The 25,413-nt window shown below is 45.2% G+C and overlaps 1 protein-coding gene across 1 annotated transcript; it reads right to left on the bottom strand.

The window, feature by feature from the left end:
* Nucleotides 1–266: 266 nt before the first annotated feature.
* DDIT4 (DNA damage inducible transcript 4) lies at nucleotides 267–2,980 on the bottom strand. The gene is made up of 3 exons (XM_066620967.1): nucleotides 2,889–2,980; nucleotides 2,276–2,520; nucleotides 267–1,700 (listed from the first exon to the last, which is right to left on the bottom strand). Exons 2-3 carry the CDS (start codon nucleotides 2,448–2,450, stop codon nucleotides 1,207–1,209), a joined length of 669 nt encoding a protein of 222 aa, XP_066477064.1. The 5' UTR covers nucleotides 2,451–2,520; nucleotides 2,889–2,980; the 3' UTR covers nucleotides 267–1,206.
* Nucleotides 2,981–25,413: the final 22,433 nt, after the last annotated feature.

Here is a 25,413-nt window from a genome sequence, read left to right as displayed (position 1 = left end):
TGAAAGGTGTGGTCATTATTCAAATTTCTGCAAGCAATTTGGAAACTAGAATTCCATCTTGAACAGGGTAACAAGTAGACCACTGAATAGGTTTAATCCCCTTTTTCATTAATAAGTGTGTATAAACAGGAATTCTAGATCAGGAACTCTCCAGTACCAATTTTATGTTTCATTTTTGGGGGGGGAACTGAATATAATTATACCCATTCCCAACTAAGTTTTTGGATCCCAACAAATCCTAAATGAATACCAGAGAACAAACAAAAGTTATTACAAACTTTTTTATTAGAAAAGTAAAAAAAAGTCCCACAAACATGTTGCATAGGAAGTCTTCAACTTGAACATCAAGTGTATTCCATGTGAATGGCAATCAATGGAAGTATTACCGACCAACTGCGAGGGTTCCTGCCCCCACCCCTCCCCAGCTTTACCTCACACCTCCCTCAGACATACAACACCAGAATTCTTGATCATGACAGGACATGATCCACCTCATGCCCTGTGCCTCCCATGCTGGTCTCATTCATACAAGCAAATGGAGTGGTACAGCGGTGCATGGCAGATCAACTCTCCCCCCCCCCATTCACTCAAATCCTTATGTAGCTGCCCTAGTGTCAGTAGTGGAGTTTCATGTCCATCTATTCAAAACATTATACATTCTTGGTCCCTTTAGACCATGACACATATAACCATTGTCCAGTCACCTCACACCTACAGATATCCATTGATTACTACCTACTCTTTTTTTAAAAAAAAAAAAAGCTTATCAGAAAAGGGCCAACCTTCATCTACCCTTAGTGGCAGCCCTGCTGCTGTTATGGTATCGCCTGTCAGGAAAATATACCTCTAAGTCAGTAAAGAGAAAAGTTGTCCCATAAATCAGACAAAGATTTTAAAGCTAGTATGTTGTATCCACACCTACTCAGGAGTAGGCCTTTTTTGTCTGAGTTACTAAAAAGCAGAGTGCAGTTTTATTCACAAACCTTGCTTTTGTTCTCCTCCTCTTTGGACTACCTGCCTACTATCTCTGTAAATCAAACTTCCATCTAACCTACAGTGGCTGCAGAAGATTGCCACATCTTCAAATCAGCTTATGTTTCATAGCCCTTTAAGTAACACAGCTCCCCTGGTTTGTCCAATTCTGGCCACCATCTTTAAGGAGTAAATGCTCAGTTAATCTACTAGGAGTGTGTGTGGGGGGCACTTTCAACACTCCTCTATGAGCAACTGTTCTGAGCTATATAGCTTCTTTTTAATGACTCTGAAGCCAGTGCTGAGCTTCAGGGATTGGCTGAAGCCTGAAGAAAAAGCAGAGCCAGAACTAAAGAGTCCTTGGATCTTAGGCCACAGGCGGGAATCCAGTCTCAGAACAAGAGTCAGCTGGAAGGTAGGCACTACGGTGGGATCCACAGCAATCTGCTCCACACTATGGTACCCCTTCCCTTGTTCCACACACAAGTCAATGAGGGCCCCCCTCAAGCCACAGGGCTCTCTATAAGCCAAGTGAAGCAGCTCCTTGCCAACTTGGGTGACCAACTGGCTTGGCATAAGAAGCCTGGATGAGCTATTGGCACTGATCTTGGCTTTGTTCAGGCTGAGTTGGATTAGCTTCATGAGATTGGCGCACAGGAGTTCATCCTCAGGATCATTTAGCAAGTCAAAGTCTGGCAAGGACACTTCATCCAGGTATTCCTGCACATCTATGAGGGAGGGGGAAAAAAGGGAGCAACTCATTACTCTTCTGCACTCAATTGCATCATCTCTACACAAATCATTCTTGTTCAAGTCAGGCCAGCCAAGAAAAACACTCATCAAGTGATGAACCAGAGGCAGCTGCATCCCAGAGAGCCCCATTAACAACCCTGCTATAAAGTCACCCTCTGGAAGGGGTCAGGGTGACAAGGACTAACCATTTGTAGTTTTGCCTATGGAGCCTCCCCCATTTTAACCCCATTCAGTATTTTAATAAACTGCTCTCTCCTCTCCCAAACCTCAGGGCTTCATCAGAGCAGTCAAAAGGTCAATTCCAGACCTGCTTACTTAAAAGAGCAAATCTCCCTGAACTTGGCAAGTTAGACTTGGGGTTATCTTCAAACATGATTTTAAAATGTTTTGTTTTCCCCTAAATGAATGGGGAAAATGTATGGGGGAAACAAATCTAAATCAATTTTCTCAACCATCATCACTTAGATCTAAACTTTCACCACCCCCCCATATTCCTCATAGCCTGCACACTATACTGTACTTTGAAGCAGCCCCCCTCCCCAGGACTTACCTCCTTCAGAGCTCAAGCTGCTATCCAGGGACTCGCAATCGGAGCTCTCCAGGCTAGCTGTGCGACTGGCTACTTCTTTGTAGGTGCTCTTCTCCCAAGCAAAGGACAGCTGGTTCTCTCTTTGCTCCGGAATGGGAGGCAGGGAAGAGGAGAAGCTATCCCACAGCACTGGCATCTTTCCTTCTGCTAGGTGGGCACTTCGTAAGGCAGGCCCCCACTGAGATCAGTGCCCAGTTTAGACAGCTCTGAAAGAAAAAGAGAGACAGATCCCAGGATCAGTGCCCCAGTTTCTTGCTGCAATCTAGAGGATCAGTACCCCAGACCCTACTGCAGTCTAAAGGATCAGTACTCTCAGGGTCAATGCCCCAGTTTCCTGCTACAGTTTAAAGGATCAGTACCCCAGACCCTGCTGCAGTCTAAAAGGTCAGTACCGCACACTCCTGCTGCAATCTAGAGGATCAGTACCCCAGACCCTGCTGCAGTCTAGAGGATCAGTGCCCCAAACCCTGCTGCAGTCTAGAGGACTGTGCTATTCCACCATAAAAATGAATGCATTTTTTTGCATTTAGTTTTTTAATGGGGAGCATTAGAAATAATAATTGCAAATATTTACCAGCTTGAGGGTGCCTGGTGAGGCTGCAACAGCAGCAGCAATAGGAGCGCTGCACAGCCCGAGTAGCGCATAGAAGACCTTTCCCTCGCCCTTGCCTTGGCACAGGGATGCCACCCCCCTGCCCCGCCTATATATACTCTGCTCAGGGCAAAGCCACGCCCCTTCTCCGCGCTCACCCCGCCAGCTCCCTCGCTCCGCCGCCGTTCATTGGCCAGAAGCGGGTGCGGGGCTGGGCCAATGGCGAGCGAGCGCACGTTCGCAGGGTTCTCTCCTGCCCGGTTACAGCCGCCTGGGCCACACCCCTTTTTGTTCTGAGCGGAGGCTGGAGCTGCGACTGCAGCAGGGGGCGGGGAGGCAGGAAAAAGAACCCCAGAAGCAGCTACGGGGGGGGGGGGAAGCTGGGAATGGTGCATGCAGAACAATAGGGTTATGGGGGGAAAGGGAGAGGCTGGAGTAAAGACTCGGGAAGCTTCAAGACGAATGGGTGGGGGGGAAGTTGTGTGTCGTCGCCCTCCCCAAACCGTGCACTCGCGTCTCTTGCAGGCTGGATGCAGCCTGCTCCTGGCACCAGACGTGAAGTTTGCTGAGTTCATTGGGACTTGCACCCAGTGTCTGCCTTCGCAGAATCGCCTGTCGAACGTGATGGAAGATCCATGCACCCAGATCTCATGGAAACAAAATCCACCCCCCCCAACGCACCTTCACTTGTGGGTATTTACTTCCAACCTCCAACCCCATAGGGGCTTGCAAACCCCCTCTCCCCCCCATTTCCTAGAGTTGGGAAGTTTGGAAGTCTAAATGCAAAGGAGAGATGCTTTCTGGGAGCTCTGACACCCCCCAGTCCCTTGACAGCCCAGTCCTATCCACACTTTCCTGGGAGTAAGCCCCATTGACTCTAATGGGACTTACTTCTGAGTAGACATGCATAAGCTTGGGCTCTAAGGCTACAAGCCTATCCACACTTTCCTGGGAGTAAGCCCCATTGACTCTAATGGGACTTCTGAGTAGACATGCATAGGCTTGGGCTCTGAGGCTACAATCCTGTCCACACTTTCCTGGGAGTAAGACCCATTGACTCTAATGGGACTTACTTCTGAGTAGACAGGCATAGGATTGGGCTGTCACACACTGGCCGAAGTGAGACAGATCTAAATGTGCTCACCAGCACAATCCTCACTGTGCTCAGCATGTCCTCTCACTGAATTCAATGGGATTTCCTCCCAGAGTTTGCCTCCTGACTTGTGTTTAATGGGGGGGGGGCCCTTACAGAGAAACGACCAGTTTCACAGAAATCAATGCAGCGTTTTTCCCCCCCGTAAAGTGTTTGAAGAGACACTTGGCCAACAGACTGAGGCTAAGAGGCAAAGAAGGAAGGCCCATAGCCAGGGAGACAGGCCAGGGACAGACTGCACTTGCTCCCAGTGTGGAAGGGATTGTCACTCCCGAATCGGCCTTTTCAGCCACACTAGACGCTGTTCCAGAACCACCATTCAGAGCTCGATACCATGGTCTTTCGAGACTGAAGTTGCCAACAACGTGTATGAACAGATAATGCAAGGTGGGGGTAGGGGGAAGAGAGCAAGAGTAACTCTTTAGTAAAGAGTCAATAAAATAATGGAGAGAGAGAGAAGGGATTTTGGTCAACAAGCTGCTGTGGCTGCCTTCCTTCTGGCATCAGTATATGGTTGGAATTGCTGTTCCCCCCCCCCCCGTTGATCTGTGGCTACAGGGACACCACTTTCACACATACACAATTCAGAATACGTTTCTGCTCCAGGGAACCTATCTTCACACTGATGTACTGCGTTAAGGATCTGGTTATTATCTGGTTAAGGATCTGGCTAAATTGTTGGATCTGGTTATTATTTCAACGCAATTCCATGCCTGCCTACTCAAAAGGAAGCCCCGCTCAGTTTAATACAACTTACTCCCAAATTAAGTCTTTGTGTACAGGATTGCAGCCTTTATAGTGTACATTCAAATATCCTGCATGTTTTTCAGCATACCTTTGCTGATTTGCATCAAGCTGAGCTGGGCTGGAAACAGTGGTTAAGCTGCCATTCACTGACCCACGCTGGACTCCAGGACCCTGCCTCTTGCCCATTCCAGTGCAAGTTAACCTAGACCCTGTCTCCAAACGGAGGATGTAGTGTGGCCAATCCTATGCCTGTCTACTCAGAAGTAGGTCCCGTTATAGTCAATGAGGCTTACTCCAAAGAAAGTGTGGCTAGGAGTGCAGCCTGAGAGCCCAATCCTAGGCATGTCTACTCAGAAGTAAGTCCCGTTATAGTCAACCGGGCTTGCTCCCAGGAAAGAGTGGATAGGATGAGAACCCAATCCTAGGCATGTCTACTCAGAAGTAACCGTTATAGTCAACGGGGCTTGCTCCCAGGAAAGAGTGGATAGGATGAGAACCCAATCCTAGGCATGTCTACTCAGAAGTAAATCCCATGAACTTCAATGGGGCTTACTCTCAGGAAAGTGTGCCCAGGATTGCAGCCTGACAGCAGATCCACAAACCACTTAAAACCACCACTCAGGCTTTTTAAAAAAATTGCAATTGTGGATTAAATGGCTTGTGGATTGCAAGGGGTGGGGAGGTCTCTTTGGAAACTACATTCACACCACACTGCTATGACGTCAGATAAGTCCTGCACAGCTGGGTCAGAATATCGATTGACTGCTGTGCGAGCTGATAAGGGCGATCTGTTGCAATGGGGCACTAGGAGCAGACGGCGAGCACTGCACGTATTAGAGAGCGAATGTCCGGAGAAGAATCCAGCACCAGCTAGAGAGCGCAGATAGCGAGATGCGCTTAGGTCCTAGTGCCCCGCCTTGCAAACGCTTCATGTAAATGCCTGCGGGGATTGCATCATGAACGAGGAGGAGGGAGGGGGCAGGCAGAGTTGGTTAAGGAGCATGCAAGAAAGTGCACACTTTCATCAGAAACCCAAAGAGGAAGCAAGGGGAACTAGATGGCCTTTGGGAGAATTTCAGGCTGGACTGACACAGCCTGGAATTCTAGAAGGCACTAGATGTCACATTCAGTGGCATGCCTCATTTTCATTAGGGTTTTATTGATGACCCTGATCCAAGGGGGGGGGGGAGCATGGGTGTGTGGTCCCCCCAAACTGTCACGCCAGCAGGGAAGGGTGCCCCCTGGGATGGGGAGCAAAGTCCTGCAAAAGGGGAATGCCCATTGGGCAGGGTGTCTGATCACAGGGGGACCAGATGTCATAACCACAGAATAGAACCAGGCACCCCAAAATGTAGGGCATCCAAGAAAAATGTAGGATGTGACAAAATAAAAGCTAAAAGCACTTGTATGTTGATTTCATGTGGTTAATTTAAGCACTATATTACTTATTAAATTTAAAACTACATTGCATATAATTTATTGATTAATTGCAAGAAGGCTATGTGCTGCCTGCAGGGGCCCGCTCACAGGGAAAAGGAGGACATTTAAGTACTTTTCCAGGGCACAAGGCTAAAAAAGAGGACATGTCCTGGAGAAAGAGGGCATTGGTCATCTGGTGTCCAACAAGCCAAGTCAGAATGGGAGCCCAGGTCTACCCAGCAGGTAAATCTGGGCTCCAATTTTGGGTGACAGCCCAGGTCTACCCATCCAGCAAACCTTGGACACACAGGCCATTTCCGCTGGGAGCCCTGGTCTATCTAGCAGGTAGATCTGGGCTTCAAGCCTGGGTGGGAGCCCAGGTCTACCTGCCCAGCAAACCTTGGTCATGGAGGTGCAAGTTCTACTGGGAGTCCAGGTCCAACCAGGAGGTAGATCTGGGCTCCAAGTCCAGGCAGGATCCCAGGTCTACCCGCCCAGCAAACCTTGACCATCAAGGCCATAAGTTCAACTGGGAACCCTGGTCTACCCAGCAGGTAGACCTGGCGTCAAAGTCTGGGCAGGAGCCCAAGTCTACCTGCCCAACAAACAGCCATGGAGGCCTTTAAGTCTGCTGGAAGCCCAGGTCTACCTGCTTGGTTGACTTGTGCTCTGAAGTTAACATAGTGCTCATGGCCCCCTCCAAACACAAACACTGGATCCGCCCCTGCCCTGAACAAATAATATACGAACATCAACCTAGTTGGACATTAGTATGTTGGCTTTGTCAGGGTCATCTGAAATGTCACAGTGTCACAAAAGTAGACAGTAAGCTACTTTTGGAATTCTGCCACAGTGGATGTTCAGCACAACGAAAATCAAAACTAAAACCAAAAACGGGTGGGGGTGGGGAGATAAAAGGCTGGGCATGATGTAAAAGCCTTGATGTGTGACTTTCTCTGATGCAAGGCTAGGTCACTTTTCTGCCTTTCTGCTCCACCCCTTCATTCATCTGCTGATGGTGGCATCATGCCTCAGCAGATGGTTAGCTATACTGTAGGTAGAGTGGGAAAATAGGTCTGAATAAACATGGCCAGGCTTGAAATAGAATAAACAAAGGGAGGACTGCTGGAGAAGGTGATCTTCCCTCCAAAATTCAGTCCACTGTGTTCACACACTGGCAGCCCAATCTTTGCATGTCTACTCAGAAGTAAGTCTCAATGTGTTGAATGGGGCCTACTCCCAGGAAAATATGGATAGGATTGCAGCCTGGGTGACTTTTGTTATAAACCAGTAAGTGGTGATAATTTTCTGACTGTAGGCATAGAAGATGCACAAACCCCTTTGCTTAAAAAAAATGGGGGGGGGGTTTGAGTGGTTTGGGTTGCTGACATTGCTATAGATACTGTATGAAGTATAAAAGAGGACCTACAGCATATGCTCTTCAAAGTCACTGATTTTCTCTCCTTTCCTCTGTTCTTCTACAGTGCGTTTTGATTTATTATTTAATCTTGAATTAAAGTGAGAGTGGGGTTTTATAACTGGACCCTTTCATCTGCCCCAGCCTGGGTACAGAAATCCACCCCTCCTCTTCTACTGAAATCTGATGGCACTGGTTGAAAGTGGGGCGGAAGGGGTGTGTAGAAATACAAAGGATCCTTTCCACTCAGGAGGTGAAACTGATCCAAAAGCAACAGAGGGGGAAACAATTGAAGAGACAAAGGAAAAGACCATAAAACTAAGAGACAAGCTTCACAGTCAGTTTGTAGCAATGAATATAAATTGATGGTTTGGGGTTCCCTTCTCCTCCCCCCCATGGCTGTGTGCACAGGTCATTGCAGTAACTGACTGTAGTCTGCCTTGTCCTGGCAAAGATTTGGAAAGTGATTTAAACTTTGTGGGGCTGCCTGAGTTTGCCTCGCCTTTGGGCAGAGTTAAGAAGCTGCCACACTGAACAAGACTATTGGTCCATCAGACTCAGTACTGGCTGCACAAATTGGTAGCAGGTCTTCAGGGTTTCGGACAGGGGTCTTTCCCAGCCCTCCCTGGGGATGCAAAACAGGTTCTCTGCAGCTGATCATTGCCTGTGTTTAGGGAGAGGGGGGAGGGATTAGGTTAAGAAGAAATTCCACTGATCATAATTAATACAGTATCCAAGATCTGTGCACACTGACTAGAGAGTGAGTCTTGCTGAAATAAGTGAGACTCACTTCTGAGTAAACATTAAAAGGATTGTTCTGCAAATCTGATAATAACATTACTCAGCATTTATATAGCATTTATGAGTGTTCAAAGCACTGAACATATATTATTATCTTTTTTTTTTAAACCCTATAAAATAAACTAACATTATTATCCTCATAATGCAGGTGGGAACAGCAGGGTGTAGGCTGAACTACCAGCTTGCCAAAGGTCATCTAATGATTTGATAACTGAGGGGAAATTTGAGGCAGGGATTTCCCACTGCATATTCTTACTCAGTATGTTGCAGCTGCTCTTGATTGGGCTATTCTAGAGCCTATGTACTTCCAAATCCAAACACACACAAAAAATTTGCCTAGTAAAAAAATACTCAGTTTTATTTTTGAGATAATTAGCCCATTACAAATCTATCTTAGAATATGCCAAGGGAAGATACTTGTGGATTGTGCGCGCAATCCTAACCCACTGTCCAGCACTGGCATAGCTGTGCCACTGGGGCATGTGCTGCACCCTACAGTTGGGGGGCAATCATGGAGGCCTCCTCAAGGTAAGGCAATGTTTGTTCCCTTAACTCGAAGTTGCATTGCCCTCAAGTCAGTGCTGGAAAGTGGGTTAGGATTGCAGCCTGTGTCTTCTATATTGAGCTAGACCAGCATTCCTCAAAGTTTGTCCCCCACTGTACCACTTTTCATGGTTCACCTATTGGAAGTACCACCTGAAGTAACTGGCAATGATGTCATCACCAGTTACTTCTGGATTGGGAGGCCAGACTTAATGTGACAAACACCAGTAAAAAGGTCAGGGTAGAAAGAAGGACTTTATTGAGCACAAAAAGTGCACCCTGAAGGTCTGCCTGTCGAGCTGAGCCTCCTACTGCTGCTTGTTGCATTGCTTGCTGGTCTCACTGCCAGACAGTGGAGGGAGGGGGGCTGGGGATCCCATGAGTACCACCAGACACCACCTCAAGCACCACCAATGGTACAAGTACCACTGGTTGAGAAACATTGAGCTAGACAGAAAAGGCTTATACTGTCATCGCTGAAAACAACACTTGAGTACTCTGGGTGATGCACAAGTGTTGCAATGCTATCCCATTCAAGTGGGGCTTCCAAATCAATACGCTAAAGATTGAGTGGCGTATAACCCTGAGCTGAAATCCCAGGTTAACCTCAATCTTGTTGCTTGGGCAGCCTTAATTAACTGCTGAATTCTATTCCCCCCCCCCCCCCCAATGGATGCAGCAATGTCAAAATGGCTACTGCTGCATCCTATGAGGTGGCAGTTGTAGAGGTCTCCTCTGGGTAAAGAAACATTTGCTACATAAGCCCTTATGGAACTCCTCAGAGCTAGACCAACTTCATTGCTACTATAGCGCCATAGTGCTGCTGGAAGCATGTCTGGCTAGGAAAGGGGGTTTGGGATCTCGTGGCCACCAACCCCACCTCATTCTGCCTCTACCTTACCCTGCTGCTCCTTTCTCACCTCTCCTCTGGCAGAGCAGCCAGTCTGTGCCTTATTGTCGGTGGCACACAACCTTCCGGCTACTGTATTGACCTCAAAATCTATATGAACCAGAGAATGTGGTCTTGATGATGACCTAACAAACAACCCACGTTGGTCATCTAAGCAATGATTCGTGACTAGCTGGCATCCAGGAGGGTGATATGATGACTGTCCTTCACGTCACCCCCTCACCTCTGGAACGGCTCCAATTTGGAGCGTAACAGAGGTGCAGGCAGAAGGGCCCGTCAAACCTCTACCTGCCTCTCCAAACAGGCGGTCAACACTGTGCATCGCACCCAGTGGAGAGCCTGGCAAACCTCTGGAGCGCTGTAAAGGGAGGGCACCCCAGCCTGGCTATGCCATTGCATCTAAGCAAGTGCAGGGACTGACCAAATGTTCTTTTTTGTTGTTGCCTAGGCAAATTAAAATATTTTAATTTGAATAAATGTCCCCCCATCTTTGTGTCTTATTTATTTTAAAGCTAAGCAGTCTAACAATAGCTCAATAAAAGATTAGGAGTAAGATACTGTTGTTGTTTTTTTAGTAATATGGCAATTCATATATAGCACAATTGTATAGGCCACATCAGGGATAGGACTGTTGCTCATTGATAGACTGCTTGCTTTGCATGTAGAAAGTACAAGGTTTCCCGCATCTCCAGGTAGCATTGGGAAAGGCCCTTTTCTGAAACCCAGGAGAGCCCCAGTCAGTGTAAACAAAACTGATCCTGATAGTCTGACTCACTAAAAGGCAGCTTCATGTTTTCAGCATAATTGAAGGGATAACTTTTTATTTCCTGTTCCTCTCTTTTGAGGGCTGAAATAGAAGCAATGCAGGAGATCCATGATTGGCAGCTGTTAGCCCTGCTGGATAAAGAATACAGGTACTATATCAGTCTATCCTGGGAAACAGTCTATCCTCCATATCTACTTTACCTAGGCTTCGCGCACTGGAGAGAACCACTGTTCCAGAACCACTATTCAGAGCGAGATACCATAGTCTTCCAAGACTGACGGATGCCAACTATATCAGGCCTCTGTGTTTTCCTGATGGGCTAATGGGGGGGGGGTCTTTAGATGAGGAAGATAACATGAGGCAATGGGCTAGGTTAGAACCACCTTTTTCAGCACTGACATTCTGATCAATATTGGAGGCCCCAATTGGAGGCTCCCAGCGGCTTAATTATTTTTTTAAGACAGGTGATCCAATCTTGTATCTCCTCATCACATTTATTTTGGCCTTGAGTGTTTACCCTAATATGTCTCCAGAATCCATTGCAACATCCAAGGGTCTCATGACTAGAGGAGGGGGAAGACCGTTTTATTTTTTTGCAGATTTTGGTTTTGTTTTTCCAAAAAGTTAGAAGTACAGAAAGCAATGTTATGTGTTTTTATTCAAAATGTACATTATAATTATGAATTATAATTGCTTTAAAAGTGTACTAGGTAGGTGATATAGGTGGTATAGTGTCAGCAGATTCAGCCACAGTCATTACCCATGCACTACTCCCCATTAAATAATAAATAAAAACAAAATGATTTTTTTTTTTGCAAATTTCAGGGTGTGTGTTTTTTATTTTTACAAAAATGAGAAGTACAGAAAGCGGTGTTATGTGTTTTAATTTCGTTATCACCATTTTCTCCCACCTCTATTCATGACAGATGCTTAGGGGCTTCTCAACAAACAAGCCAATGTAGAAAATATTACCTGAAGACATAAAGATTGAAGGGGAAAAAAAACAACACTGCTCTTGACCAATGTTTGTCCTCTGTCCAATGTTTCTCAATGTTTGTCCTCTGCCATACCACGTGGTACAGCTATTGGAAGTGCCACTGGAAGTAACTGGGGATGACATCATTGCCAGCTACTTCGGAGTTGGGAGGCCAGATGCAACATGACAAACACCAGTAAGAGGCTCACAGTGGACAGGAGGGCTTTTTCGAGCACATAGAAACATGCTTTGGAGCTTCCTACCGCTGTTTGTTGCATCGCGTTCCTGGTCTCGCTATCGGGTGGCAGGTGTCCAGGGGTCCCACATGTACCATCAGATACCACCTCAAGTACCATTGGTGGTAGCTGTACCACTGGTTGAGAAACACTGATCTAGACAATGTCACACCACCAGGTGTATTGTAGCTTCGATAAGCCACTGCTTGTCAGCATCAGCCAACGCAGCACACCACTCAATAAGGATTAATCTCTCCTTCATTTATCCAACACTGTTTCTTTTCCCATTTGAGCATAGCATGCTTGCAATACCAGGAAGCATTTGGCTTTCAATGAAATGTCTTCCTCTGCAAGTCATGATAGGCATTGCTACCGAGATTTGGTGTGAGAAGAGCAGGGTGGATTCCTAAGATCGCAAATAGGAGAGAAGGTAGATTCATGAAACAGCCCTTTTCCTCTGGACAACTTAAGAACATAAGAACATAAGAACAGCCCCACTGGAACAGGCCATAGGCCCATCTAGTCCAGCTTCCTGTATCTCACAGCGGCCCACCACATGCCCCAGGGAGCACACCAGATAACAAGAGACCTCATCCTGGTGCCCTCCCTTGCATCTGGCATTCTGACATAACCCATTTCTAAAATCAGGAGGTTGCGCATACACATCATGGCTTGTACCCTATAATGGATTTTTCCTCCAGAAACTTGTCCAATCCCCTTTTAAAGGTGTCTAGGCTAGACGCCAGCACCACATCCTGTGGCAAGGAGTTCCACAGACCGACCACACGCTGAGTAAAGAAATATTTTCTTTTGTCTGTCCTAACCCGCCCAACACTCAATTTTAGTGGATGTCCCCTGGTTCTGGTATTATGTGAGAGTGTAAAGAGCATCTCCCTATCCACTCTGTCCATCCCCTGCATAATTTTGTATGTCTCAATCATGTCCCCCCTCAGGCGTCTCTTTTCTAGGCTGAAAAGGCCCAAACGCCGTAGCCTTTCCTCATAAGGAAGGTGCCCCAGCCCCGTAATCATCTTAGTCGCTCTCTTTTGCACCTTTTCCATTTCCACTATGTCTTTTTTGAGATGCGGCGACCAGAACTCGACACAATACTCCAGGTGTGGCCTTACCATAGATTTGTACAACAGCATTATAATACTAGCCGTTTTGTTCTCAATACCCTTCCTAATGATCCCAAGCATAGAACTGGCCTTCTTTACTGCCGCCGCACATTGGGTCGACACTTTCATTGACCTGTCCACCACCACCCCAAGATCTCTCTCCTGATCTGTCACAGACAGCTCAGAACCCATCAGCCTATATCTAAAGTTTTGATTTTTTGCCCCAATGTGCATGACTTTACACTTACTGACATTGAAGCGCATCTGCCATTTTGCTGCCCATTCTGCCAGTCTGGAGAGATCCTTCTGGAGCTCCTCACAATCACTTCTGGTCTTCACCACTCGGAAAAGTTTGGTGTCGTCTGCAAACTTAGCCACTTCACTGCTCACCCCTGTCTCCAGGTCATTTATGAAGAGGTTGAAAAGCACCGGTCCCAGGACAGATCCTTGGGGCACACCGCTTTTCACCTCTCTCCATTGTGAAAATTGCCCATTGACACCCACTCTCTGTTTCCTGGCCTCCAACCAGTTCTCAGTTCATGAGAGGATCTGTCCTCTAATTCCCTGACTGTGGAGTTTTTTCAGTAGCCTTTGGTGAGGGACCGTGTCAAACACCTTCTGAAAGTCCAGATATATAATGTCCACGGGTTCTCCCACATCCACATGCCTGTTGACCTTTTCAAAGAATTCTATAAGGTTTGTGAGGCAAGACTTACCCTTACAGAAGCCATGCTGACTCTCCCTCAGCAAGGCCTGTTCATCTATGTGTTTTGAGATCCTATCTTTGATGAGGCATTCCACCATCTTACCCGGTATGGATGTTAGGCTGACCGGCCTATAGTTTCCCGGGTCCCCCCTCTTTCCCTTTTTAAAAATAGGCGTGACATTTGCTATCCTCCAATCTTCTGGCACCATGGCCATTCTGAGGGACAAGTTGCATACCTTAGTCAAGAGATCTGCAACTTCATTCTTCAATTCCTTAATAACTCTTGGGTGGATGCCATCAGGGCCCGGTGACTTATTGATCTTTAATTTATCAATGAGGTCTGAAACATCTTCTCTATCTGACTTAACTCAGATCAGATAACTTAACTAACTTAACTTGTCAGGAGGGGCCGTTCGGGCAGTTCGGCCGTTCAAACTACGAAAGGAAGTTTGAAAAAAAACTCTTCTAAAGGAAATTTACAAGTATTTTTATTGACCCCATAAAGCAAAATACACTGGCCCTCAGACAACACTTATTGGCACTGTTCTTTCTCAACATGACCCAGCCTGTGAATATTATCACACCCTGAGTTGTGAAACTGAACAGCAATCGTGTAAAAAAAAAACCAAGGCTGGAAAACACAATGTGCAATGATCAGCTTAAGACCCAATCCTATGTCCAGCTCTGGTGTAGCCACAATGCAGCCCTGTGGTAAGGGAACACATGTTCCCATACCTTGAGAAGGCCCCAGTGACTGCCCCTCCACCATAGGATGCAGTGCACACCCTACTGGCACAACTGCACCAGCACTGGAAAATTGGATAGGATTGGACCTTTTATCATCTCTGATAACATTGACACAAAGATCAAGAAATTCAGGGTTCAGGTGTATCTGCAGATGGCTCAGTTAAGAAAACAAGGTCTACTTTTATAGTTGGATTGAACCCTCTAATGTATTAGGTTCAATCAGTAGCATAACAAGGTCATTTGGCACCCCCATGGCAAAATCATGTATAGTTAAAACTCTTTAAATCCAACAAATATGTACTGTCTCTTTAAGAACTAAAAGCACAGTATAAGAGATACATGCAACAATAGCTTCACTCTCCCATTTCAGGTTTGCTCCAGGGTGAATAGGGTAAGTGGAATGATGGTTGGATCACCTGCTTTATTTACACTGTTGTTTTCCTCTGATTCTTTGAGGAGAGGAGGGGGGAGGGGAGGGCTAGAGCTAGAGCTAGAGCTAGAGCATATACTTGAATTTGTGCCAATCAGTTGTGTGTAAGATGTGGGCTGACTGTACTTAGTCCTAGGAAGCAATGGATTTCTACAGGCTGAACCCAGGATATAATCTATGCTAGGGATCAACACCATAACTAATTTTAATATTAGGGTTCTAAGTCCTGGAGTAGGTGATGTTAAAGTAATGAAGTAGGCCCATGAGCATGTGCAGAGTGACTTTACTAGCATCTTCCATCATAAGAACAGAGTTTATAGGGCAGGTAGGTAGTGTGCTTGACCAGAGACACCTTTCTTGTTGGATTTTAAGCACTGGTTAGAGTTTGGATGAGGGAATTAGCCAGTCAGTTCTATTTGTGAACCTTTACAGATGATTCAGCATGTCACCTTGGTGACTACAACGAATTAGGTTTTGTTCTGGTGACTCAGTCTGTAAAACACGAGTGGCAACATTTCTCTACCTTTAAAATGGTGTTTTGAAGGTTTATTCTGTGCCCGTATGGTGCTCTAATGTGTCCAGTGGTGCAATTTCTTATTAAGTAGTCAAAGATCAGAATGGGATATGGGCTGGGGAGCCTGTAGTCATGGGCAAATGACAATTTATCTTCATTTATAGATAACACACTCTGTTTGTCTTACTTTGTTGCTGATTATAAGCTTATCATTGTGGTATTGGACATATTTTTCATGCTGTCCCATGAAAAACCATCCTTTCAGGGATGATTAGGCTACCATGCATGGAGTGCAGAACACATACTGTAGGGCATGAGCAAAGGCTCAGTGTGGATTAAGAACATCAGTCATTATTTTGCCAGTGGTGTTTCAGCTTGATGCTGATTATTGGAAGGGGGGGAAGGATATTGGTACATCAATAGACCTTAGTTTACCCCGAACAACTAGTCCGCTGCTACTACCCTCAATTCCATTATAGTCATTCATGTTGACTACAGTCCATCTGGCAGTGGGTCAGGATAGACTTAGTTCAAGTTCAGCATTGCTGACAGCAGAGGTGATCTGTGAAGCAAATGGTGTGATGCACATTGTTCATGAAAGGGGCTGAGAACAGGCAGATATGGGACACTTGCCATTTGCAAGCCCGCCTGCTATTATTACATAAATACATACTACATACTGCTTTTGTATGTTATTCAATATTATGATAATTATTGTACCAGTACATTTATTGATGCAGATATACATCAGTTCACCTATTATGTGCATTTTACTTGTACAAACTCAGCAACATGCACTTGGCAAATGGAGCAGAGAAAAACGATTTAAATAGGGCAGGCAATTCTGCCCAGCATTTCACTCAAAATATGCCCTGAGTGAGCCAGAGATGGCTCTGCTGTTCCCTCGGTTTTCAGTTCCGGCATGCCTCTCATGATTTTGAAAGAGACATAAGAGATTTTCAAGGTAATTTTGATCATACGCAATTTTAGCTTTTGGTGTGGACTCTGGAACATAACCCTTGCAATCAGATGCGGGCCAACTGTACAGTACTCAAAGTGATGTACGGTAAGGTGACAACTGCAAGAATTCTGAGTCAACTGTAACTGCAAATTCTATAAAAGTTATGGTTGACCAGATGAGGAAGAGAACCTAACAAATCCTGACACATCCCTGCCTGTGATCTTCACTGTAGCTCTACCACCATCAGCAATACGAAGGTCACTGCCCCCTGAAATGTCTCGGTCTTTCTTCCTTGCTGCCTCTCATGCGTGGAAGAGCCTCCCATAATGAATGGGAGATCTATGATATCGACTCCTTTATTTCCTTTAAATTCTTTCTTAAGACCCAACTGATCCCACCTCATAGTTCCCATATTATGCTGTAACTAAGCCAAAGTAGGCATGCAAGAGAAATGTTAGAGACTTCTTTCTTTCTTTTCAGGGCTGGTCCATCCATGAAGGCAACAGATGTAGTCACCTCAGTGGCAGATTGGCAGGGGGTGCCTGCCTCCATTCGCTCATGTTCACCACTCCTCCCACTCTTTGGATTCATAAAGGAAGAAGGAATGAGAGTGGCAGAGGAAATGCAGACAGAGGAGAGTGATAGTGTCTCCAGTTGAGCCCAACAGTCTCCACTCCTCCACACTTCCTCTTCCACTCCTTCCCTCTCTTACGCTCTATGTAAAGTGCCATGCATGCACATAAATCTCTGCGAAGAAAGAAATTAAGGCTTTGTCCTTCATACTACAGTTGAAGTCACAAACGTGTCTTGTACTTTCAGGTTTACTAATACCATTTTTATTTAACTCTGAATTAAAAGAAAAAGTTCTATTTTGCAACTTGGGTATTTGCATCTGAAATCTGTTTTCTGTTACAAGCTGAAGCACAGCATTTTCTTGTTGCGTCCTGTTATTTCTTTTGAGTGAATGACATTCTGTATCATTAATCGAGCCTGCCCTTTTTATTTTTTCAATAAGAACCATCATTGGCAACAGAAAACTATTTTTGTTTTCATTTTGCTTTTTGCACCAAACATTAATTTTGTGCAATATTTCTGAAAAACAAATCTGATAGATTTGAATAAAACCCACACACAGAGTAAGAAATCTGAGTGAAGGCAGCACTGAGGGGGCCAGGACAGATTGCTGAAACAGTATAAAGAAGGAGGTGAGAACTATAAAGTATAAAGATTCCAATTGAAGGGATGTTTTTTCTTCCCAAGGACATCTAGGGAACAGTTAAATTAAAGTCATACATTATACAAAGATAGCATTGATTGCAGCTTATGGCTGTAATCCTGTCTGAACTGACTTGAGAATAAGTTCAACTGAACCCAGTGGGGCTTGCGTATGAGTAGACATGCTTAGGATTGGCTTGTACAAGGGCTGGAAAATGCACTTTAGCGTGCAATAATTGAGTTTTCTTTTGTGGTTACTGCCCCCCTCCAACTATGGTCCTTTTAACTTTTCTTCATGTAAAGCCAGACCAATATCAAGGATACATTGGTCTCTTTTCTAATTTTCTCCAGGGCAAGTGAGATGCTGGGTGTTTTTCACACAAATTGTTGCTGGCTTCAACTGGTCTACAAATACAAAACCCATATTGGTTACAGCATAGGTCTGATTTCTTTTCCTGTCCTGCCATTAATAACATTCACAAGTGGCACAAATAGTAGGGATCGACATACTCTTCACACCCTGCAGAGTGCTGAAGTGGCATTAGAAAAGGAACTGCAGTACTTCAGGCTGCAGGTGGGGGACTATCACATTTCTGAGTATTCCCAGAGGGTAAAATAGGCCCTGCAAACAGAAAGCCAACACTGCCAGGAAATAACTGGATTTAAACCTTTCTTTATGTGATGCTAATTTTCTCTCTGCAGGAAAGGATTTAGTTTCTTTGCACAGAGGAACACTCAAAAGTCCTTGCTCCTTCTCAAGAAGGTGCTGCACTTTAGGGTGAATTTCTGATGTTTAGTCCTGAGAAGATGGAAAGCATCAGCAGACAAGCAGCTCTAAACCATGGTTTGCCTGTTGTATGTGTGGATGCTCACACTGTGATGTCTTTTCCGTAACAATGGTTAGCACAGATCACTTTTTCATGTTATGTCTGAACCCAGCCAATTTCCCCACTATTTTTGCCTTTGGGGGAGAAATAAATCCACTGAGTTCAATGGGACTTCAAAGTAAGAGTGCATTGTGGTCATGATTGTAGTCATGTTCATTTGGGATGAAAGAGGGGGGCAGCACCTTTTGCCTGCTTAACGTTTATGCCTCTGAGCAAGCATACAATGGATAAAGTCGTAGGCATTCTTTTTATTAGACCAGCGGTTCTCAAACTCTGGGTGTGGGACCCACCAGTGGGTTGTGATCCAATTTTTGCTGGTTTGTGAAACTGACAGAGCAGCTTAGGTTATGTGTATCAAGGGTTAAACAAGCTACTGGAGGGGGGCACTGCTGCCCAATCACCAATATAGCCACATCTGTACAGCATTTATAAATCAGGCAGCCTGCTTGGGCCTCTAAAAAGTTTGGAAACCATTGTATTAGATAATATTTAAATAAAAATGGCTATGTTCAGTTTACTAATGCACTATGCAGGACAAGTTGTTGCAAAGCAAATGAATACAGCAATGGTTCTCAAACTTTGAGGGAGCTTTACTCCCTTAGTAAGTTCTTGCAGGGAAGGGTCTAGGGCAGTGATGCTATCCCCAGGATCGCATCGCTAAGGGGGTGGCGAGAGGGGATGCTTTGCACTTACTTTCAGAAGGCAGGGCTGCAGCAGGCTACAGGAGGTGCAGGGAGCCCTGCGCAGCCCTGCACAGTGCTCCCCGTGGCTTGGAACGTTCGCTAAATGCAGGCGCAAAGCACCTCCTGCAAAAGTGCTTTGCGCTCGCTTTTAGTGAACGTTGCAAGCCTTGGGGAGAGCTGTGCATGGCTGCGCAGGGCTCCCTGCACCTCCTGTAGCCTGCTGCAGCCCTGCCTTCTGAAAGTAAGTGCAAAGCACCCCCTCTCACCCCCCTTAGCTATCTCCCTTCCCCCGCCCCTTAAAGCAATGGGAGAAGCTTTACACAAACTGGTGGGTCACAACCCACCAGTTTGAGAACCACTGGAATACAGTGTTTGGCAAGCAAAGAAGAGCCATTGACAGTACGTAATGAAGCATGGTTTTTAGACTAAAAACCTTGATGTGAAGATGGGTTGTTCTAAGTACACGTGCCCCTATTTTCACCTAGGAGATGTTGGAGGGTATGTTGTACATGCATCGTACCATCATCTCTGTTCATTGTTTTTATGGAGCTTTAAAAAATGACAATACCTGCTTGTCCAGAGATAACAGTGGGACAAAAGAAAGCATGTGTACCCCATGGGAAATACCCCATGCCTCTATCATAGCACCTTGAACTCTTGACAATTATTCTCTTTCTTCAACTTGTGTAAACATGCCTAGAATCAGATTGCACATTGCTTTACTTTGAGGAATGTATGCTTAGGATTTCAGCCTTGAAGCTTTGTCTTATGCAGAGCTACATGTGTTTAAACCCATTGATTTCAATGGGCTTAGGCATGCTTAATTTTGTACAGCAGTGTTTCTCAAACTGTGGGTCGGGACCCACTAGGTGGGTCGTGAGCCAATTTCAGGTGGGTCCCCATTCATTTCAATATTTTATTTTTAATATTTTAGACATGATGCTACCATGGTATGTGACTTTATTTGGGCAAATGTTACAGACCTGTGCTTCTAAAAAGCTACTATGTCTATTCTTTTAACATTGATAGTAAATTAGACTTATCTGGGTAAGTGTGGATAGGATTGCAGCCTAGATTTGTTAAAATTTTTTTGCTTGATGATGTCACTTCTGATCATGACATCACTAGGTCCTGACAGATTCTGATTCTAAAAAGTGGGTCCTGGTGCTAAATGTGTGAGAACCACTGCTGTACAGGATTGGGGTGCTGCTGTGCCACATAGTCTCTGAAATGCAGGAAGTGAATCCTCAAGATGCACATTCTTCATTTAGCATTGTCAACTAGCCAGAAGAAAAACTGGACTTGCCTGCTCTTGTGCCGCTAGCAGCACCTTCATCTGTAGAAATCTGTAGCAGCTTCAGCAGGCACAGCTTTTCACTGCATGGAGATAAACATTATCCCTTGCTAATGGCAACACAGCTCTTTATAAAGGCATAGTCACATTTGCTGATTGAAAAGTTGGCAACCATATACTCATCAGGCTACAGAGCAAAGATTAATTTTAAACAAATGTATATGCTCAGACAATGCTAATATAGCCACTCGCCTCTCATTTGAAAAACTGCTTGAAATTTTAAAAATACCCATCACAGTGGTACATTAATTTCTGTTACAATTACTGTTACTGTTACAATGCTCTGAGGGGAGCCCCTCAAAATACAGGGAGTTTAGCCAGAATAGGAGGGTGGAAAGCCATTTACAAAAAGTGTGCAGTGTTATCATAGTTTCCTTGCTTGCTCAGAGGCAATCTCTCTTCTTCCATGCATCTGATGAAGTGAACTCTGTCTAACAAAAGCAAATGGTCACAGTAAATTGGTTAGGTTTTAGGAAAGCCATAGGACTTCTCTTTCCCTGCAACAGCTTAGCTGTAATAGAACAGCAGCAGCAACATGGCTACCATGCTAGCATTTATTCTTGCATTGGTTTTTTTAAAGCTGCTTTTTAACAGAGAAATACACTCTGCACCAGGACCTAGGAGAGGGGGGTAAAGGGGGTAATTTGTACCCGGGCCCAGGAGTCAAAGAAGGGGGCCCAGAAAGTTCCTGGGATCTGACATTTTCCTATCTCACCTGAACTCGCTGCCTGTGCATGATGCTGGGGCGCAATCACAGGCATGCAGTGTTAACTGCTGCTGCAAGCCATACACACCAGGCCCAGAAATGCGTCCATGACCCTCCTTAACACAGTGTCAAATCAGGGAGTAAACTGGCCTGCTACAGTAGCTCTGTGGCTTGTGGATCTGATAACCATGAAGGAGCGTATAGGGGCACAGCTGCAAGGCTACAGAGCGAGCCTAAATACATTGATCCTAATTTTCAGGAATGGATTTTCTAAATTTCAAAGGTTTTAAAGAGGCTTAGGAGTGTGTCTTGGTTTTCCATATTACTTGATCTAGCTGCCAGTGCTGCATAGTTGGGTAGACCTGGGCTCCACATTCAGAAGCCTGGTAGATCTGGGCTCTGAAGACTATTCTGGCTGTCAGCACCCTCCCCATGCCCTATTTTGCTCGCCATTCTGCTTCCCCCTGTTGCCCCTGTTCCCCTGTTCCCCCTTTGGGAAGGATCCCAAAAGAAACTTTTGTACCCCCTGATAAAATTCCTCTCAGTGGCCCTGCTCTGCACATGCTTGGGGAATTTTGTCCTTAAATGCCTCAAAATACACCTCGCTTAATTTTCTTCATACGCTTGAAGGCGCTGAGCCTGAAATGCAGGAATTTTTTGAAATAATAATTGTCATATCTAATGTGGTTCTTACTACATCTACACTCACTCATACGTATTATGGCATCTTTCCTCAAAGTCCGCATGAGAACTCGGTGACACTGTTTATCTACTGTGATTATGGCTTTGCACTGAGGCTGAGGGTTATTCCTGTGCGTTTGTGAGTTTTGCCCTGGCTGGTAATTATGGAGAAGGTTTCAGTTGTGGTGGCATGCGGCTACCCACGAAAAACTTTGTACAACTTGGGAAGGGGATCAAATCTTCATCAATGTAGTGCGCATTGTGGCTGCCTGCCTACAGATGGTTAAAAAAACAAGAAATCCTGTTCTGCCAGGGACGTGCCTTGCAAGGCATTTTCCTGGGGAAGACCAAGGCCCCTGGACTGCATACGTGCTGAGTTCAGCGATTTTGCAAGTCTGTGAAGCAGCAAGGGAGGGCTTGGGGCTGATCAAATTGCAGGACATAAGGAAGGAGCACCACTGACTCATACGTGCTGAAGAAGGAGCAAACAGGCACACACCACTTTCTCAATGGAGGGATATTTTCAAAGGATTTCTCAAAGGGCCTTTCTGTTTGCCCGCTTTAAGTCTTTCCTGTACCCCTTCATTTATTGGTTCCTAATTTTAAAAACAGTCAATCACTGAGGTTTGGAGCAACTGTTGTTAATAATAATAATAGATTCCAAATTGCAGCTTATAACCAGCCCGGTATAGGCTGTGATGAAGTATTGTAATGATAACGTACATGGTGCTCTGTAGGGTAAATAAAATACGAGATACCTACCCAAAGGAACTTAAGCCTAAAGTAAATGTTAACAGTAAAGGTGGGATGATAATGAGGGGAGATCTTGAGCACATGCAATCACACATATGTCGACTTAGTCACAGCTGGTGGGGGACGACGACCATGAGATTAAGCTATAGGCTGCAGGGAAAACATGGGCTTGTGGTCATTATGCACTCATATGGCTTGTTCAGCCCATCAATCTTTCCAGTAGGGGGCATTATATTTTTGAAAGAACAAGAAACTTCTGACAATTCAGTGATGTGCTTGATCAGATAAAGCACATTAGTGAATTGTCAGAAGTTTGTTTTTTACTTTATCACTTTTCATCTTTATCAGATACCTTTTATCTGATGTGCACACCTTTTCCTTATGGAGATGAGGGCTAGTCACACCATGGGTTGAAAAAGCTATTGTGGGGAAGAGCCAGGAGGCAAGGACAGGGTTAGTCAACAGCGCTAGAGCTGGCTCAGCCACTGGGCTCACATGGATGATAGATCCACAGTATCCATTATGCAAGTCCAAATATACATGTCTTATTCTGCTATGTCAAATTCCTAGGATTATGGAATGTTTGAGTTGGAAGCAATCTTGGAGATTGATTTTAGAGATAACCTAGTCCACCCCCCCACCCACCCCCACTCAGTGCAGGGATGTGAATCTGGCTCTTCCAGGTCTAAGTCACAAACTCTTCAACCACTGCATTGTGACTCTCACTCTGACTAGTGCAGAACAGAGTGGAACTGTTCCTTCACATAATCTAGACCAGGGGTCCAAACTTTTTGGCCAAAGGGCCTCATCAAATATCTGGCACGGTGTCGAGGGCTGGAAAAAAAATTAAATATAAAATTTAAATAAATACATTAGAGATGGAACTTGAATGAATGAATGGGGTCAAATGTCCAGGATTTCTCCAAGCACCAACATAGCCAAGGAAATAAAGCACACACAAGCTCAACTCTGGTTCTGTTTCGTCAACTGGGCCAGAGGCTCTCAGGGGATCAGAGGCTGGCCACAGGCCAAATAGAGGCTCTCCACAGGCCACATCTGGCCCCCAGGCTGGGGTTTGGAGACCCCTGATCTAGACTATGTGCCTCTTTTCATGCTGCCCAGCCCCGTATTGCATTAGCTTTTTTTGCAGCTTCATCACACTGCTGGCTCACATTCAGCTTGTGGTTCACAAAGACACCTAGATCACACATGCAGCTGCCAAGCTAGATTAAAACCTAATATATTTTCTGCACAAACCAGCACTTTGCAGAGGAAAAGAGTGGCGAGGACTAAAAGGCCAAATAGCCCATAAGGTTCTACATTTGTCAATAACTCTGGTTGATGAGAGAGGAGGGTTTCTGGTATATTGGTTATGACTGTGCAGATTTTCTGACTCCATGGCTGCTCTGCACACCATTCCATAAGTCAATATTTCTTTTTCAAATTTGGGAGTAGTGGTCCCAAAGGAAGGAATGGCTCAAAGGATGCAGACAGCACAGGCCTTTTGGGAATCCTTTGGAAGGTGATCTCTAAGAGAGCATTATCTTTTTTTTTATGTTTGAAATGTAGTGCCTCATATTGCTCTCTCTTTTGACAAGCAGAAGCAAAATAAAGTTTACGAAATAAGCCTATGTGTGCACATTTCTTTCAATTAACATAATTTATTCAGATGAGCTTTCTTTGGCAGAGGATTTGGTTTATCTTGATGCAGAATCTTGATTTTTGGAAAACGCATAACTTAGCGTTTGGTGAAGAATGTCTATGTATAGCAGGGGTCACCAAACTTTTTGGCCAGAGGGCCACATCAAATATCTGGTGTGGTGTGGAGGGCCGGAAAAAAAATTTAAATATAAAATTTAAATAAATAAATTGGAGATGGAATTTAGATGAGTGAATAAATGAATGAATGGGCTCATTCATTCAACCTCTCTGGCCCTCAGAACACCCTCCAGAAACAATCAGAGCACAATTCTGGTCATGTTCAGTTGAGTGGGCCAGAGGCTTTCAGGGGACAAGAGGTTGGCCACGGGCCAGAAAGAGGCTTGTTGCGGGCCGCATCTGGCACCCGGGCCGGGGTTTGGAGACCCCTGATGTAGAGGATGAGGAAGTCTTGTTGAAGCCTCATTCGAAGCTCAGGGGCCAATGAAGTCAGACACGTTTCTGAGTTTAACAGAAGGCTTTATCCATGAAAGGGCCTCTCAGAGTGACAATCCTGGTACTGATTGTGAAAAAGAAGTTCTGGTAAGTCAAGAGGAATGCCGGACATCAGAAGGACAGGATTGTGCACTATCATCAGCCTCTTACATAGTACCACCACCAATCATGTGCTTGAAAGCTCACAGGTACAGGACGAGGTATGGGCTCCTGTGGAGATTTCTGTATATCTTCCATGAAAGGAAGAGGTGGTTGTGGGGGGAGAAGAACCTCTTTGTTTTGATTTTTCTAGCAATTCTTAGTCAAGAGCTCAAGTTTACAAGACACAAAGGAACAGGGAGGAATTTTGGAAAAGAAAACAGGAAATAGAAACGGACAAATGTTTGGGAGGACAGAAGGGCACTCCTCTGAAGTCCATGACAGAAAACAGGTTCTGTGACTTAAAAGAAACATCTATGTGAGCACACATAGAAGCACTCACACTCTTCTGCTCCCCGTTATCTGTGATATTGTTATGTCCTTTTGTGCACCACTTCCACAAGTAGTGAGAAATTCCAGGGGTGCAGCACTACCCAAGTTTGGGTCCCCTTTGGAGAGCAGATCATGGAAGGCTTGTGATGTCTTTCTAAT

Source organism: Tiliqua scincoides, chromosome 3 (genome assembly GCF_035046505.1).
Source record: "Tiliqua scincoides isolate rTilSci1 chromosome 3, rTilSci1.hap2, whole genome shotgun sequence".
Taxonomy (NCBI): Eukaryota; Metazoa; Chordata; class Lepidosauria; order Squamata; family Scincidae; genus Tiliqua; species Tiliqua scincoides.
Note: the sequence above shows the minus strand (reverse complement) of the source record. Positions and strands in the feature narration are given on the sequence as shown.

Coding starts and splice junctions, on each gene's coding strand:
- DDIT4 (XM_066620967.1), bottom strand. CDS start 2,450: ATGCCAGTGCTGTGGGATAGCTTCTCCTCTTCCCTGCCTCCCATTCCG. Junction 1,701..2,275: donor CAGCTTGAGCTCTGAAGGAG/GTAAGTCCTGGG, acceptor CCTCCCTCATAG/ATGTGCAGGAATACCTGGAT.